The following is a 15,509-nucleotide window of genomic DNA, read 5'->3' on the forward strand; positions in this document are numbered from 1 at the left end:
AGACAGAGGGCATCCTCAGTTTGAACGAGATATAGTAATTAAAAGTACAGCTCAAATCTATAGCTGTATCTCTAATGATACAAAGTGACCTGTACAGGGATTCTGACCAAAGCTTTATACTCCTGTGCAGGCCCCTCATCATTAATAAGCACAGACAGACAATAAATCCACTGTAAACTGGTCCCCGTCCCCAGACCACCTGCGCACCACCTGCGATGAGAATGTGATATTCGGGAAAACAAAACTAAATATAATCAGGTGCTCAAACTTTTATTTTAATTCTTACAAAATACCATAGAAATGAACCCAAACTAAACAGATATGTACATGTACATATGTACAAAATTTTACTTCTGAAAAACAATCTATAAAAGTAGATGGTTAAAAAAAAAACTTAAAAAAAAAAGATTTAAAACCAGTACTATGAAATTAATTTTCTCAAAGTAAAGTAACAGTAATTTTAAATTGCTGGTTGTAGTAGGCTTTCTAGATTTATTTACATACTTTATTCGGGCCGGATGTATAAAGGAGCTTCTCTTATTTCGGAATATCTTCAGTTTCATTTTATTTCATCACAGACTCCTGAACTGTTTCCCTTTACAAATCTTCCACGTGACGATGCAGCCCGTGGCACCAGCAGCTACAGATCAGCTCCGGTCTTCTTCCTCCTCATGCGTCACAGGTCGGAAAGGCAACGTAGTCTGTCCTCTTTCAGGGTCAGACATCCGAAGAATTCTAATCAGTTTACTAGATGGAAGTGAACTAGAGGAAATAAAATTAATTATTCAAAACGTCTAGGAAATTTTTTTCACATTAAAACAAATTCTACTCCTACCTCATGAAAACACAAATCTACCCTATCTACTAATGTGGGATATGTTGAATATCAGGAGTTCTAGGAGAAATATAATTTGCAATCAAGAAATAATTTGTTTTCATTTTTAAAAATTAACTTCCTGCTAAATGCCACGGGCTTTCAGTTTAGAAGAAAAAGAAAATGAGATTTATATACCAGCTCTTTCTAACTCTTGTTCTTCTTGTCTTGCCAGGAAATTCTGTCTACCTGAAAATTCCCAGTCACAAACTTAAATCTTGTCTACCTGAAAATTCCCAATCACAAACTTAAATCTCCCTAGGACCAAGTGACCGCTTTAGAGGCAGAGTATCAACTCTAAGTGACACCATGCCGACTGCCAGCAGGGGAGCGCTCCTTATTTAGAAAGACTGGTAGCCGTAAGTCACCGGGAAAAGAGCCAAGACTAGGGAAATCCTGAATCGTGTCTTTAGTCTAAACAGAATTAGTAAAATTAAATTACTTTATTAGTTGGTCATGATAATCACAAAGGAACAGAGTCAAAATGGAAATAATAACAAGTCAGTACTCATATTTCAATCAACTTGGTTTTGTTATGGAAGGGAGATAATAAAAACACAATTTTAAGTACCTAAAAAGGAAAAATTATCTTAGATCTCCTGACATAGGAACTGATTTATTTCTTAATATTGGTGATTTATGTGTTTGCATTTTAAAAATTTAGATTATAAGAGATTTATTTTCCCCTTTTATATCTTGCTGTATATATTCACAGAAGAATTTTTGAGAAGTTACCTCATGCTTTGAGGGGTAAGCAAGATGAACTGTCTGAAACGCTGGGAGTCCGCCATCTTGAGTATCATATCCATTGCAATTCTCCGGTTAACCATGTCCTAGGGAAAAAAGTTAGGGTCCCTGCTGCATTAATCACGTTCCTGCAAAAGCAGCATTCTGCTGGCTGATACCAACTCCTGCATTTTTATCCAGGGATCATCTACTACCTTATTGATGATGCCAAACTATTCTTACAGGGAAAGATAATATCCAAAACTATGAGTGGAAAATAACAATACCTGTCTCTTCCAGGCAATTTCTATAGTCAGATTGTTTTAGTAAATATAGCTCCCTCCCTCAAATATATTTAGCAATTAAAATAATCAACAAATATCCCAAAGACACAACTAAATGTTACAAAATGAATCTAATTTGTACAGTAATAATAATTAATACCTCAGGAGAACAACATAAAAAATGACCAGCTCTAAAGTTACTAATTCTGTCAAAATGTCCCTCAATGATTAAGGTGTTTTAAAACCTCTGACCCTGCCCCACCACCTTCTACAATGTGTACAATTTGAACCAATGTAAATTTACAAACCAATTCCTCCATTCAATCTTTAAGTTAAATAGCATACCAGTGTATAGAAAAATAATGCTTCATTATAACAGGGCTTTTTTAATTAATTTTTTTTCATTATAACAGGTTTTGAAACTAAATTAAACTGTGTGCTTACATTTTCTGAGTTCAATTATCAGAGAAAGAAAAAAATCAAAGTACTGCTCCCTACCTTGAAAATTCCTGAAAAGTTGAAAACATAAACAAATGTTATTATAGGCATATATTTTTAACGGTCTATTTGAAAATTTATGTGGCAGTACAGCATGGTGGTTAAGAACACACTGTTTGGGGAGCGCCTGGGGGGGCGGTTAAGTGTTTGACTTTGGCTCGGGTCACGATCTTGCGGTTTGTGGGTTCGAGCCCCGCGTCAGCCTCAGTGCTGATAGCTCAGAGCCTGGAGCCTGCTTTGGATTATTTGTCTCCCTCTCTCTCTGCCCATCCCCTGCTTGTGTTCTGTGTCTCTCACTCTTTTCAAAAATAAATAAACATTAAAAAATAATTTAAAAAAAAGAACACACTGTTTTGGAGGCAGACAGGTTACTAACATCCTGGTTGCATAGCTCAATGGCTTGTATTATATAAATTCTTCCCTCAGGCATATCTGTAAAGCAACCTAACTTAAAGTTAACAAAAATAACGAGAGCTTGTTCAAGTAGAATGCTTTCCTTTCAAAACACTGCCCTGAGGAGGCCTATCATTTGATAACAAGGTCGCCAAACCACCAAAATGTATGCATTTGCTTCCAATTGGTTTTCAGGACTTAGGTACATTTTTCTGAATAGGTCCAATGGGGCAAAATGCCATTTTGATTAAGAACCTCTAAGTTTCCAGGGGCGCCTGGGTGGCTCAGTTAGTTAAGCGTCTGGCTTTGGCTCAGGTCATGATCTCACAGTTCATGGGTTCAAGCCCCACGTAGGGCTCTGTGCTGACAGCTCAGAGCCTGGAGCCTGGAGCCTGCTTTGGATTCTGTGCCTCCATCTCTCTCTCTGCCCCTCCCCTGTTTGTGCTCTGTCTCTTTCTCTCTCTCAAGAATAAATAAACACTAAAAATTTTTTTAAAAAAGAACCACTAAGTTTCTAAAAGAGAAAGAACAGAATTAAATTTGACAAATAAGATAAGAGATAAGGCTGCAAAATGGCATTTTGGACAAAATCACTGCATGGAAAGAACACTCATCTTCTGCGATTTGTGACTTAGCTCTGAAGCCAATTCTCAGAAGAATTTCTAAGCAATCGCAGCAATGTTATCACAGGGAAAAAAATGACACTGAAGGATTAAACAGGATTAAAATGCTCCATGAATGAGCATTTTCTAAATACTTATGGGCCAGGCATCAGACAGGTAGAAATATGATCAAGCCATAGTTGGTAACTTCCAAAAAAGGTATAATTTGGTAGAAGATTCAGACATGAGAATAGGAGATGGCAACAGAATGAAAATGTATAAAAATCTATGTAATAGTAAATGTATATAGTACAAATTACATAATAATATATTCTATAATATAAAAAATAAAAATAACAGTGTGAATTGGTGTAGGGTGGTGAAAAAGGAGTTCTGAGAGGTTCCTAATTCTGCCTGGTGTTCACAAAGGTGACATAAAGGTGACATCCAAACCAAGCCTTGAAAGGTGAGTAGACAAAGGGGGGCACAACACGCAGAGGCGCAGTGTTTAAAAATCGTAAGTAGTTAGGAAAGCCACAAAGTGGGTAGATACTCCATCAGGAAGGGTCTCACAGATACCCAAAGAACTAAACCTTTATCCCAGATAATTCACCACCACAGAGTTCCAAACAAGTGAGTGACCATGATGGGATTCATTTTAGAAATATAAACCTGGCAAAACAGTGAGGGAGGAACCAAGGAAGAAGCAAGATTAAAGTCTGGGCGTCTGTACAGGAGGCAGTTATGACAGGCAGGGGGTGAGGAGACAGGGACAAGTAACAGGAAGGAGCAGAGACTCGAAAGGTCAGATGTGACTGTGACGGGCAAATGAAAAGGAAGGGAGGATCACAGATACATCAAAGGTATCCTAGCAAGGTAACTGGGCGGGTAATGGCTATTGGCCACCAATCAAGGTAGGGGATTCAGGAAAAGGAAGAGGCTCTGAGTGGAAGACTTGCTGAGTGTGAGGCGTGGTCATGCCAGATGACATCGAAACTATTGGGCATATGGGTCTGGAGTGCGAGAGAGGGGCCAGGATGAGACACTCAGATTTGCTGGTATCCAAATGTAAGTGGTAGTGTTGGTGGCAGTTAGAGTGTGTTTGTGTGTGGGGGGGGGGTTGGGGGGGGGGGGCGTAGTGTGAAGACGTACGCAGGGTATGGTATCCAGGAAAATCAACAACAGTATCAAAAACAGACAAAGAGGACCTCACACATTTCAGGAGAACAGCAGCTTGGAACACACCAGAACCAGGAAAGAGGAGAGCAGAAGCTGGCCAGAATGCACATTATAAGAGATGCAGGATAGGTCTGTGGTGTCAACTCCTTCACAGAATTAAAATAATACTAACAGTTCATTTGTGATCTTTGCTAAACAAGTTTTGCTAGAGTACTGTAGTCTAAACCCAGATTATAGTGGGTTTAGAGAGAATGAGCCAGGAACCATACAGAGGCCGGTTAACAGCCGGTTTGGGAGGGCCTACTCCGTGCCTCCACCTTTGTAAGTGCATTTGCACGGAAGACCTCACTGGAGTCTCACCATAACCCTCTGAGGTAGGAAAGATGAGTAATATCATTTTATACATGAAGAAATTGAGACCCCCAAAAGGATAAATAGTTTGCCTCAAGTCCTTCGGGTAAGTTAAGTCTTAATCCTAGGTTTTTAATTTCGAAGTCAAATGTTCCTGCCCCTTGTGTTATATCTATTGCTCTTCCAAAAAGTGTAGCTGTGAAGAAAGGGAGAAAATCAGCAGTGGCTGCCGTTCGTCCAAACAAGGAATTGCTTGTAACTCTGTGTTAAAACGGAAGATGGAAATAAACTAGGGAAGACGCTGACGGCCTGGATGGGGTCTCTAGGGCAGCAGGGAGAACACTAAAACTCTTTGTTCCTTCCTACCACCTATCACGGACTGAAGTGTCAGGCAGGATCCCTTCTGTGGGTAAAACTAAACAAAACATTGCTTCCTTTCAAAATACACATTTCCAACAACAAAGATTACAGAATTCAAAATTTCACACTACCATATAGACATCAAATTCATCCAAGCATCTGAAAGGAGACTCAGCAATGGACCACAGAGAAAGAATGAAGCAAACTGTGGAAAAAGAACGTTCTCCTCCGGATAAGGCTCTCATGTCATTGAAAGCAGCCCTGTTTCCCTCTCCAGGCTGAACCTGCCAAGAATTAACAAAGAAACAAAGTACAGCAAAAGTCAACTAAAGTCTTTACAAAAAACATTGGCTAGAATTAGAAAGAATGAATTTATAGTAAAAAAAAGAAAAAGAAAAAAAGAATAAAATCATTTAGTGATGTGACATCTACTTAACAATATTAATTCTGATCCATGACTGTGGGATACCTTCCCACTTATTAGTGTCTTCTTCAATTTCCTTCATCAATGTCTTGTAGTTTTCAGTGTATAGATCTTTCACTTCCTTAAATTTATTCCTAAATATTTTATTGTTATTGGTCTTGTGAATGAGATTGTTTTCTTTATTTCTTTTTTCCAACATTTCTAAGTGCCAAGATAATCTTACATTACTTGAATTACAGTGACATCTAGTGGTTAAGCCTCTTTAAAAGTAATTACTGAATGTCAGAAAGGCAACAGGACCAACTTAGAGGCTCACACTGGCCAAAGAAGAAAAGCAGCAATGATTGAAACATAAAATCTCTTCCAAAAGAGATTCAAATGGGGACAATAAAAAAAGCAATTAATAAAATTAAAAACAAACTCTTTTACACAGTACGCTGGGAAGACAGTATAAAATAACATTAGAGGGGTGCCTGGGTGGCTCAGTTGGTTAAGCAGCCGACTTCACCTCAGGTCATGATCTCACTGTTTGTGGGTTCGAGCCCTGTGTCGGGCTCTCTGCTGCAGCTCAGAGCCTGGAGGCTGCTTCAGGATTCTATGTCTCCCTCTCTCTCTGACCCTCCCTGGCTCGCACTGTCTCAATCTCTCTCAAAAATAAACATTAAAAAAAAACTTAGAAGGAATTCTATTTTCATTTGGATAGAATTCCAGACATACATATATACCATACCCACAAGGTAAAAAAGCAGAGCACCATCAGGTTTTCTATCATAAAGTTTTATCATGTGCTTTAGCAGACCTGTAGCTTCACATACTTTCTCTTCCACTGTTTGAAAAATCACCTCTCAAGTAGCATTCCTATCAAAGGGTTATAAAAACATTCTGAAGTTACACACACTGACATTTTACATTTATTATCCATAAGTCTGAATCTGTAAAAATCCAAATGAAAAAGCAACTGAGTAGTAAAAAACCAAACCCACCCAACCAAACAAAATACCCCACATAAAAGCAAGAACTAAGTAACTAGATACTGTCTTTTGCTCCCAAACTGCATTTTACATCAATCTAATAAACGAAGCCCTAGACTAATTGTGGAGATCTAAATTTTACCCCTGGTCCATTACTAATTAGGTTTAAATTACTAATTAGGTTTCCTTATTTATAAAATGAAGACTAGAGAATTTAAGGATTCTTAAAACAGTAATATTCTTTTGAATAACAGGGATGATGATGCAGAAGGAATAGCTTCAGTTGTCCTGCACAATTAGCTCTGGGGATAAATTATCCAAACACTCCTAATATTTTCTCTTTTTCATTTTTATTGGAGTCTAATTCATATACAGTGAGGAACATAAAGCTTAAGTTTTCTGCTCAATTACCTGCGTAATTACTCAGATCAAGACCTAGAGCATTTCTACCATCTCAGCAGATCCCCGGTGCTCTCTCCCAGGCACTATGAAATCCAAAAGGTAACAACTATTCTGACTTTAATCATCACCATTCAATCAGACGAAGTTTATCAGTTTTAGAAGAGTTCTGAAGAGTAGAATTGCTTTCACAGACACTGTGAGACAGGTTTCCAAATTAGTTCTATCAAATTATACTCCCACTAGCCAGGCATGAGGGTTCCAAGCCCACAGTCTCACCAACATAATATATGATCGGCGTTGAGTTTTAGTCACACTGCTAGCAGCAGGACAGTCATTGTTTATGATATAAATTTGTATTTTTCTGATGAAAAACTATATTGGACACTTTTTCATGTACTTATTCACCATTTGGATACTCTATGAAGCTTCTATTTAAGCCTTTTGACCATTTTTAAATGCACAGTCATTCTTTCTCTTAATTATTATTATTCTTTAAAAATTTAGATGAGTCTTATATACATGTACTGTAAATTATTATTTATCCTAAGTATAAAATGAAGTATAATTTTTTTTAAAAATGAAGTACAAATTTATGGCAACTAAGAGCAGTAAGCAATTACTTAAAAATTTTGCCCCAATTATTTGGTTGCTCTTGACTTGGCCACACAATTTTTAATGCAATATCCCATACTTCCTCTTTCAATGCGTGCAACTATGAAGGATCCACAAACACAGACCCCACAAAGTTGAATACGGTGGCTTTGCTTATCCAACTGAGGCTAGATCTATGGACGCATTCAGAAATAAGTAAGTGCAGACAATTACATGGGGTAGAACATTCTTCTGAGAAATCCTTTCTTGGATTCCTTATAGTGGCTTCCAGAGAATATGGACTTTCTATAATATCCCACATAATTTAAAATGCTGTATGAGTTTTAAAAAGAAACCTGTGGAGTGGAAAGAGGGTAAACCTTTGTCACTGAAAATAAATTTCCTAATTATCTTCATAGTGGTTTTCAGGGGGGATGTACCTAACGCTACAACGGCAGCATTAGCTAGTGATCAGTTTAATTTTCAACACTCTGGCAAACACCAGCCTTAAAAGTAAGTTCTTTTGTTTTCCAAAGATAATAGATTAAAACTATTAATGTATTATCAAAAGAAATGCAGCAGCTAATTCTAACGATTAGCATACAAAGAGTTAAGATACTTACTGATATGCTAAGAGTTTCATTCTTATGGTCAAAATTCATTTTCCCGCAATAGGCCCGCTGAGATAGTAAGTTGTCAAAGTATAATTTGCATCGTAAAGTCAAACATCTTGGAATAAAGAAATGGGGCACATTAAAAAGAATATAAAGATATAAAAACTGTATATTCAGCATGATCTTTAAACTAGCATGTAAGACCAGAGAGGGATATGCCGAAATGTTAACACTGGTTGCCCATTTAATAGGTAGGATTCTAAGATTTTCCCCCCCATCTTTATGTTTTATTTGTGTCTCCACATTTTTACCACTTCATTTCCTTTTACAATAAACAAACATCATAAAATGAATAAAGATGTTATCCCACATTTAATATAGGTCAGCGAGTCCATATGAATATATCAATCATTCAAGCAATTTACATGAGATATCACCCTAATACAGAAGACATGAATCTTGCCCTCGAGAGATTAAACTTTAGTAGTGTTAAGATAATAAATAAATCGCCTATCCATGTGCTTATCTCCTCTTAACTTTATGGTGACAAAAAAGGGCTCAATCATTCTGTACCTATAATACTTTACCCACAGCCTGGCACAATGCAGACTCCATTAATCACATGACATTCCACTGTAAGGAAAACTTTTCCCTTCTTTCTCAATTATTTATTTACTTATTCACTTTTCCATTCATCGGGATGGAGTCACAGATTCTTATTTTATTCTCTGGATTACCATATTCTTGCCCTCAAACAGGCAGGCCCAGGTTTCGCCAGTGGGAGCCTCTTCAGGCTGCTTCCTACATTCTTTTATCATGACTCTATGTTTCTTCCAAGCACCTCCTTACTTTCTGGCGTAGCAAGAGGCTCACGTTTACCTTCCCTGCCCAGCTCTGGAATCAGCCATTTCTCCAAGGAGGGAATGGTATTTAGAAAATAAGATCTAGATGAAAGGAAACTTGGTATTTTTCTTAACAACTCTGCTCCTTAATGAGTCTAAGGCTTGCTTCTTCAGAGTAACTATCAGTTTATTATTATCTCTCCTAATTCCCTTCCTAAACTACATTAAATCTCCATCCCAGAAAATACCGATAGCTTGAGTTTTCTTTTGTGACACAGCAAAGACTGCTAGCTGGTTTTCAGAATTTTGTGTTGACATTTCTTTCTTTCACTACTGATATTCATCATGGGATGTCTAAGAGAGATTGTCCTCATAAAATGGCAAGGTTCTTGCCATTTGGTGCCATTTTGGTGCTGAGGAAACATATCAAGGTAATAGACTGTAAGACGAATACTTTTACAGAAAATATTTTATTTTATTTTTTAAATGTTTATTTATTTTTGAGAGGAGAGACAGAACGTGAGTGGGGGAGGGGCAGAGAGAGCGGGAGACACAGAAGCCGAAGCAGGCTCCAGGCTCTGAGCTACTGGCACAGAGCCTGACACGGGGCTTGAACTCACGAACTGCGAGATCACGACCTGAGCCAAAGTCGGACACTCAACCGACTGAGCCACTCAGGCACCCCCCAGAAAATATTTTAAATACAATAGAAAAACAAATCCTACTGCTACCGGAAAAGAGGCAGAAGTAGGCACTGGATTTACTTAGCCTGAAACAACCAAAACATTGTACAAAATAAATGAAATAAGTCTTCAGACTGGACATCAGATAGTGCAGGCAATTCCAGTCAAAGTGATCTCTAAAATATGGGAAGCAAATGAACTGGGCCTTCTAGATGTCCCAAGTCACTACTTACAGAAAGAGTGAAGGGGGGCGGAAACCCAGGCGGAGCCCAGAGCTTTCCCTGTTTGAGAAGATGGAGCTGGGAGTCTGGGGAGGCCAAGGCACTCGGGTTCTTAAAGCCTAGAGAGTGCAGCACAGGGAGAACTGCTGAGGCTAGACACAGGGTGGACAGAGGGCGCACTAGTGTCAAGCTGACAACTCTCCCTGCGTATGTGAGGTTGGAGCAAGCAACACCCCAAAGCAGCAGAAGTGATCCCCGCAGACTGCCCAGAGCCAGAACAGTTCACGCTCCCACAGGCAGAAGCTTCCTTCCTCACAAGGTACGCTGCAGTGGAGGACTCCGAAGGGCGCTGCCTCACGGGTAGGAAAGAGCTGGCCTGCGACTAAAGGCTGCTCTGGTCCCACTCAATGGAACTTACAAGCAGCCTCACAAAGATAAAGATAAATCCTACAGAACTGAAGTCCTAATAACATGCTTACAAAACTGAAGCACACATCTCAGGGGCGCCTGGGTGGCTCAGTCGGTTAAGCGTCTGACTTCGGCTCAGGTCACGATCTCTCGGTTGGTGAGTTCAAGCCCCGCGTCGGGCTCTGTGCTGACGGCTCAGAGCCTGGAGCCTGTTTCGGATTCTGTGTCTCCCTCTCTCTCTGCCCCTCCTCCACTCACGCTCTGACTCTCTCTCTCTCTTTCTCTCTCTCAAAAATAAACATTAAAAAAAATATTAAAAAAAAAACCTGAAGCACACATTTCAAAAACTAACCTATAGTTTAGTTAAGGAACACGGGCCAAATGTGCAAAGCCTATTTCTCTTTATGGAATTATCTGAGTTTCCTCATATGCACTAGAACTAGATGTATTTCTTTAATTCTATAGTCTCATGGGGCTGGCTGGGTGGCTCTGCCAGTTGAGCATCTGACTCTTGATTTCGGCCCCGGTCATGGTCTTGTGGCTCATGAAATCGAGCCCTGCGTCGGGCTCTGTGATGACAGTGCAGACCCTGCTTGGGATTCTCTCTCTCCCTCTCTCTGCTGCTCTTTCTCTCTTTCTCCCAAAATAAAGAAATAAACTTAAAAAACAAAAAAAGCACTCTGTTAATTCTATAGTCTCAGGATTATGGAGTTTGGGTATAAAGACTGGTAAAAAGCAGGTCACTGAGGGAATACCATTGGGGAAAACAGAGGTTAAGTGGAAAAAGACTAGGACTGCCTTGGATACCAGTAGGTCAAGAGCCATCCCTTCCTACAACCTATCCTCTGATTTATTTCTGTTGTTTTTGAATTTTTTTTTTTGGGGGGGGGGGGCAATCTATCCCTGAGAGTATGAATATTTCTAGGTAGTACATACATTTCTCTGATCCTGTGTTCATTCTTTGAACCAATATGTTATCAACTTCCTATTATATTTCAGGCACAGTAGTAGGTCCTAGAGACACAGCAGTAAACAAAACAGATTCTACATCCATGGAGCCACATCATTCAATCAGATCGTAAACTGAGATACTGCCTCAACAGGTCCCATCAAAACTTGTATCCCTTAAGAACATACAGTGTCCAAAAGTAAAAGAGGCTGTTTCAAAGCCAGTGAGCTCCTATTCAAAGGACCTACGTAAGCAGTGACTGAACAAGCCATCTCGAGTTATCTAGTAAAGGGATCTAATAGTGGAAAAAGTGGATAAGCCCACTACGCAAATCCCTTCTAAGCCAGAATTCTGATTAAATCATAAGACCCTATGTATCAACCAATACAGGAAGCACTGCAGTTTCTTCTTTAACTGGATTGTATAAAGTTCTTTCAACTGAATTTTATTTATAAAGGACAATGTGAAAATGAAAGTACAAAATTATATACGTGGTAATATTTTTAAATGCACCTACCGTCTAAATTGTTGATATGTTTTGTATCTATGAGTCATTATTTCTTCCAGCAATTTAATAAATCTTTTTAAAGTCCTTACTTTATTATCCAGATCAAGATAGGTTTCTCTTGCTTCTTGGTACAGCCTATTTTATGAACAAAATATTAAGTCAATAAATGCCATTCAAAGAATCACAAAGAAAAGTAAAATCTCAGATATATTTAATGGGAGGAAGGGAGAGTGCAGGGATGCCCAGGGGATCAGCGATTGCAGGTATCCCGTCTCCAGGCACAATACACCCCCAGAATGAGCATGTGCTGCCCTAAAGTGGAAGAGCTGTTAGCAGGGCTGGGCAGGAGAAAAGTCCAGGCCTTGCAGAAAGCAGAGGAAGTAAGTGAGGGAAGTGCCCAGCTGGGGCCCAGAGTGGCAGATCTTAGAAAATGCCAGCAAATATACACCTTCTAAAAGTGAAGTGATCACACTGGAAGGCAAAAAATGTTTCCCTTAGTGACAGATGGCAGTGCAGGAACAGAGAACACAGGGTGAGTGTTAGCATCTGCCAAGCCCAGTCTGAATAAGACAAGGTCAAAGAGGCAGAGAAGGCATGGCCACTCAGCAGTGCTATCACAGAGCGTGCCCGCTCACTGCTACAGCAGGGGAGGGACGGGTCCTGACCAAGTCTGAAAGGCCTGGCCAAGGCTCCACAGCTACCCACCCCACGTTCGTTCAGATGCTCAGTCCAGGAAAATCCAAGTAAAAAATGACTAACAAAAAAGGCACAAGCACAGAATCCACATGCAGATATTTATAGAAAAAAGGCTTGGGAAAGAGCAGAGGACACTCCCAACAAAGAAAGCACATTAGTACAACGTGGTTACAAAGCAGACAAAAGCTATAATCGAAAATCATGAATTAAAACAAAACAGAATATGAGGTAAGTGCTACCAGGAAGGGATGCCCCAAAGCAGAAATAAAAGAACTGCAATAGACAAATCACTCAGAGAACAGACAGGTAAACAAAAGAAGGTGATAAGCGGGTTAAGAGGAGGTGGTAAGCAGGAACCTGCAGAAGCCACGATGGGGCAGGGGACATGAAGACAAAGTGAGAAGATGCCACATGGAGACAAGAGACAAGAGACAAATGCAGAAAACACTGACAGACACAGAGATCGGGAAAGAGAAAAGCAAAAAACTGGGGAAAAAAGATAACATGGTCAGACAAAATAACTAGAGAAGACAAAGGACATACAACACCTGTGCAACAAAGGCCTAAACAAAGACAGTAAACAAGAGAACAGGAACTATTTAAAAGTAAAATACAAAAAAAGAAATTTTAAGAAATAAGATAAACCTACAGATTAAAAAAACCACAGCGTACACCAAGAAAAGGATCACGGACTCTGACTCATCAGAAACAGATACTCAGGAGAAAAAGAATTTTCTATCAGGCTGAACTATCCTTCAAATTCAAAAGCTACAGACAAACAGTTCTGAACATGCAAAAACCAAACATTACTCCACATGGCCATTCTTAAGGAAGCAATTATAGGAGAAACAGAATTTCAAACGGCTACACAGCCCTTCAGAAAGAGGTAAAATACAATCTTCACACCAAAAAAAATCACAGAAAAATGAAAATACATAAAAAGTTCACAGAAAAAGATATAAATAAATGGTCCTTAAGACATAAATAGATGTTCAGACTCAATAAGTGAAATGGAAATTAAAATTACATTGAGCTATATTCTTTTCTTAAGGAAATCTACCTGTCAGCAAAAAGAACCAAAGGTTGTCACACACTGTTTACGCTGAGGGGAAACCAGCCTCAGATACACCGCCAATGCCAATGGCCGATGGAAGTGCAAACACGCACAGTCCAGGGGGCGGGTGTGGGGGGGTGGAATCTTCCAACATGGAGTTAATCCTGTTAAAAAACCCTGACTACACAATAAGACACATGTGTGCCACCATTTATAACAGCAGATTAGACTTCAACTACCCATCAGGAGATGATTAAATACCATGTAATTATAAAAAGCAATAAGAAAATGCCTATGTACTGATAAAAAAAAAGTCTCCAAAACATACATTAAAGAAAGCAATTTGTAAAACAGTTTGTTTATTTAGTGTGCTACCTCTTCTATCTGGCAAGAATGAAAATAACATACACCACTTTGCACTTCCGTAAGCAACGAAAGCATATTTAATACATTAATTTATCAAGATAAAAAGAGAGAAAAGTGCTGCAGATGATGAGACCAGAGAGGAAGTCAACACCTATCATGGCCTCTCCTTTACACTGTACTTAAAACATGCGAGGTAACACTCTCTCAAGTCCAAGGCTTCCAAGATGAGCAAGAGGAGAAGGACTTAATCATGGTCATGTCACACAGGGCCGCGGCTGCCTGCTACCTATCTGCTGCACCCTGGGACAAGGCCAGGAAGAAGGTGGTTACTCAGAACAAAGCAGGGGCCACTGCCATCAGGGACATTTCCGAAGCCAGTGTCTTGGACGCCTGCATGCTTCGTGAGCGGTGTGTGAAACCGCGTCCTGCGGGAGCTGGGCCATTCACAGCAAGGGAGCCTGGCACCGTTCTCCTGAGGCCCCTCAGGGCTGAGCACCCCCACCCCGATTTGGGCCCGCGGGTACTGCCCCATGACCTCCCGCACGGCCCACATGAGGAGCCAAGTACTTAAGGACTGAAGAGAAACTGTTTTCTGGAAAAAACTAAACTGGAGATTATACTTTAAAAACCAAACATGTGAGGTACTATTTTAAAGAAAAACTTCCATTTTTGTGTTTCTTCCCATTGTTTCCCACTGTTTTTGAAAACAGGATTGAGATCACTCCTGTTCCTGAACTACTGTATTAGGAAAAGCTCTTCATAAAGTGTAATAGCTGTAATTTTCTCCATAATTCAATCAGCATCCTACAGTTGTACACAACTCCTAATTTTTCAGCTTTATAAATGACGCTACAATAAACATACCTCAGCACAAAATGCTTTTCTGATTTTGGATTATAACAAAATTACTTGGCCAAATTGAAATTTTTGAAGGTATCTGACAAACTGCCTTAACACTTTTCAGAAAAACTTTAATCATAATCACATCTAACATTTTAGGAACCCTACATATTGTTTTATCATGGACTAACTCATTTAATCTTTATAGCAACCCTATAACTGTAAGTACACATACGTTACACATTACAGATGAGAAAATGAAGATTCAGAGAGATTAGGTAATTTACAAAAGTAACATACGTAGGTAGTAGAATTACAGTTCAGACCAAGGTACTCTTGCTTGAGAAACTGTGCTTTAACTATAGTAGAGCCTCCATTCTTACCAGTAATATGAAAATATCTATTTCACTGAAATCTCCCTGACATGAGACTATTTTTATCATCCTGACATATATGAAAATGGCTTCTAATAGTTTTGATTTGCATTTCTTTTAATTGCTTGTGAAACTGAACATTTTTGTCTATATGAATCTTAAAGGTATAAAACGGCATTTATGTTAAAATATCACTCCATAATGAGTTTTGTTTCGACCCAGAAGAAAAAAAGTTTATTATTAATGACACATATGAAAAACTAGTTTGACCTGTAGCTATATCCCATAGCAATACTATG

General features: G+C 39.2%; 1 protein-coding gene across 2 annotated transcripts in view; it reads right to left on the bottom strand.

Annotated features, from left to right (window-relative positions):
- Positions 1 to 254: 254 nt before the first annotated feature.
- Positions 255 to 15,509, bottom strand: part of SMC6 (structural maintenance of chromosomes 6) — a 79,293-nt gene continuing 64,038 nt past the window's right edge. The window contains exons 23-27 of one of the 2 annotated variants that reach the window (XM_078444959.2): positions 11,890 to 12,015; positions 8,279 to 8,384; positions 5,399 to 5,551; positions 1,610 to 1,707; positions 255 to 762 (exon numbers count right to left, since the gene is read on the bottom strand). In XM_078444959.2, the coding sequence (XP_078301085.1) occupies positions 648 to 762; positions 1,610 to 1,707; positions 5,399 to 5,551; positions 8,279 to 8,384; positions 11,890 to 12,015 (598 nt within the window). In that variant the 3' untranslated portion in view covers positions 255 to 647. The remainder of the gene's footprint in view (positions 763 to 1,609; positions 1,708 to 5,398; positions 5,552 to 8,278; positions 8,385 to 11,889; positions 12,016 to 15,509) is intronic. The other variant, XM_078444960.2, reaches the window with a different exon arrangement.

The sequence above is a fragment of the Panthera onca genome, chromosome A3, assembly GCF_046562875.1.
Source record: "Panthera onca isolate mPanOnc1 chromosome A3, mPanOnc1 haplotype 2, whole genome shotgun sequence".
Classification (NCBI taxonomy): domain Eukaryota; kingdom Metazoa; phylum Chordata; class Mammalia; order Carnivora; family Felidae; genus Panthera; species Panthera onca.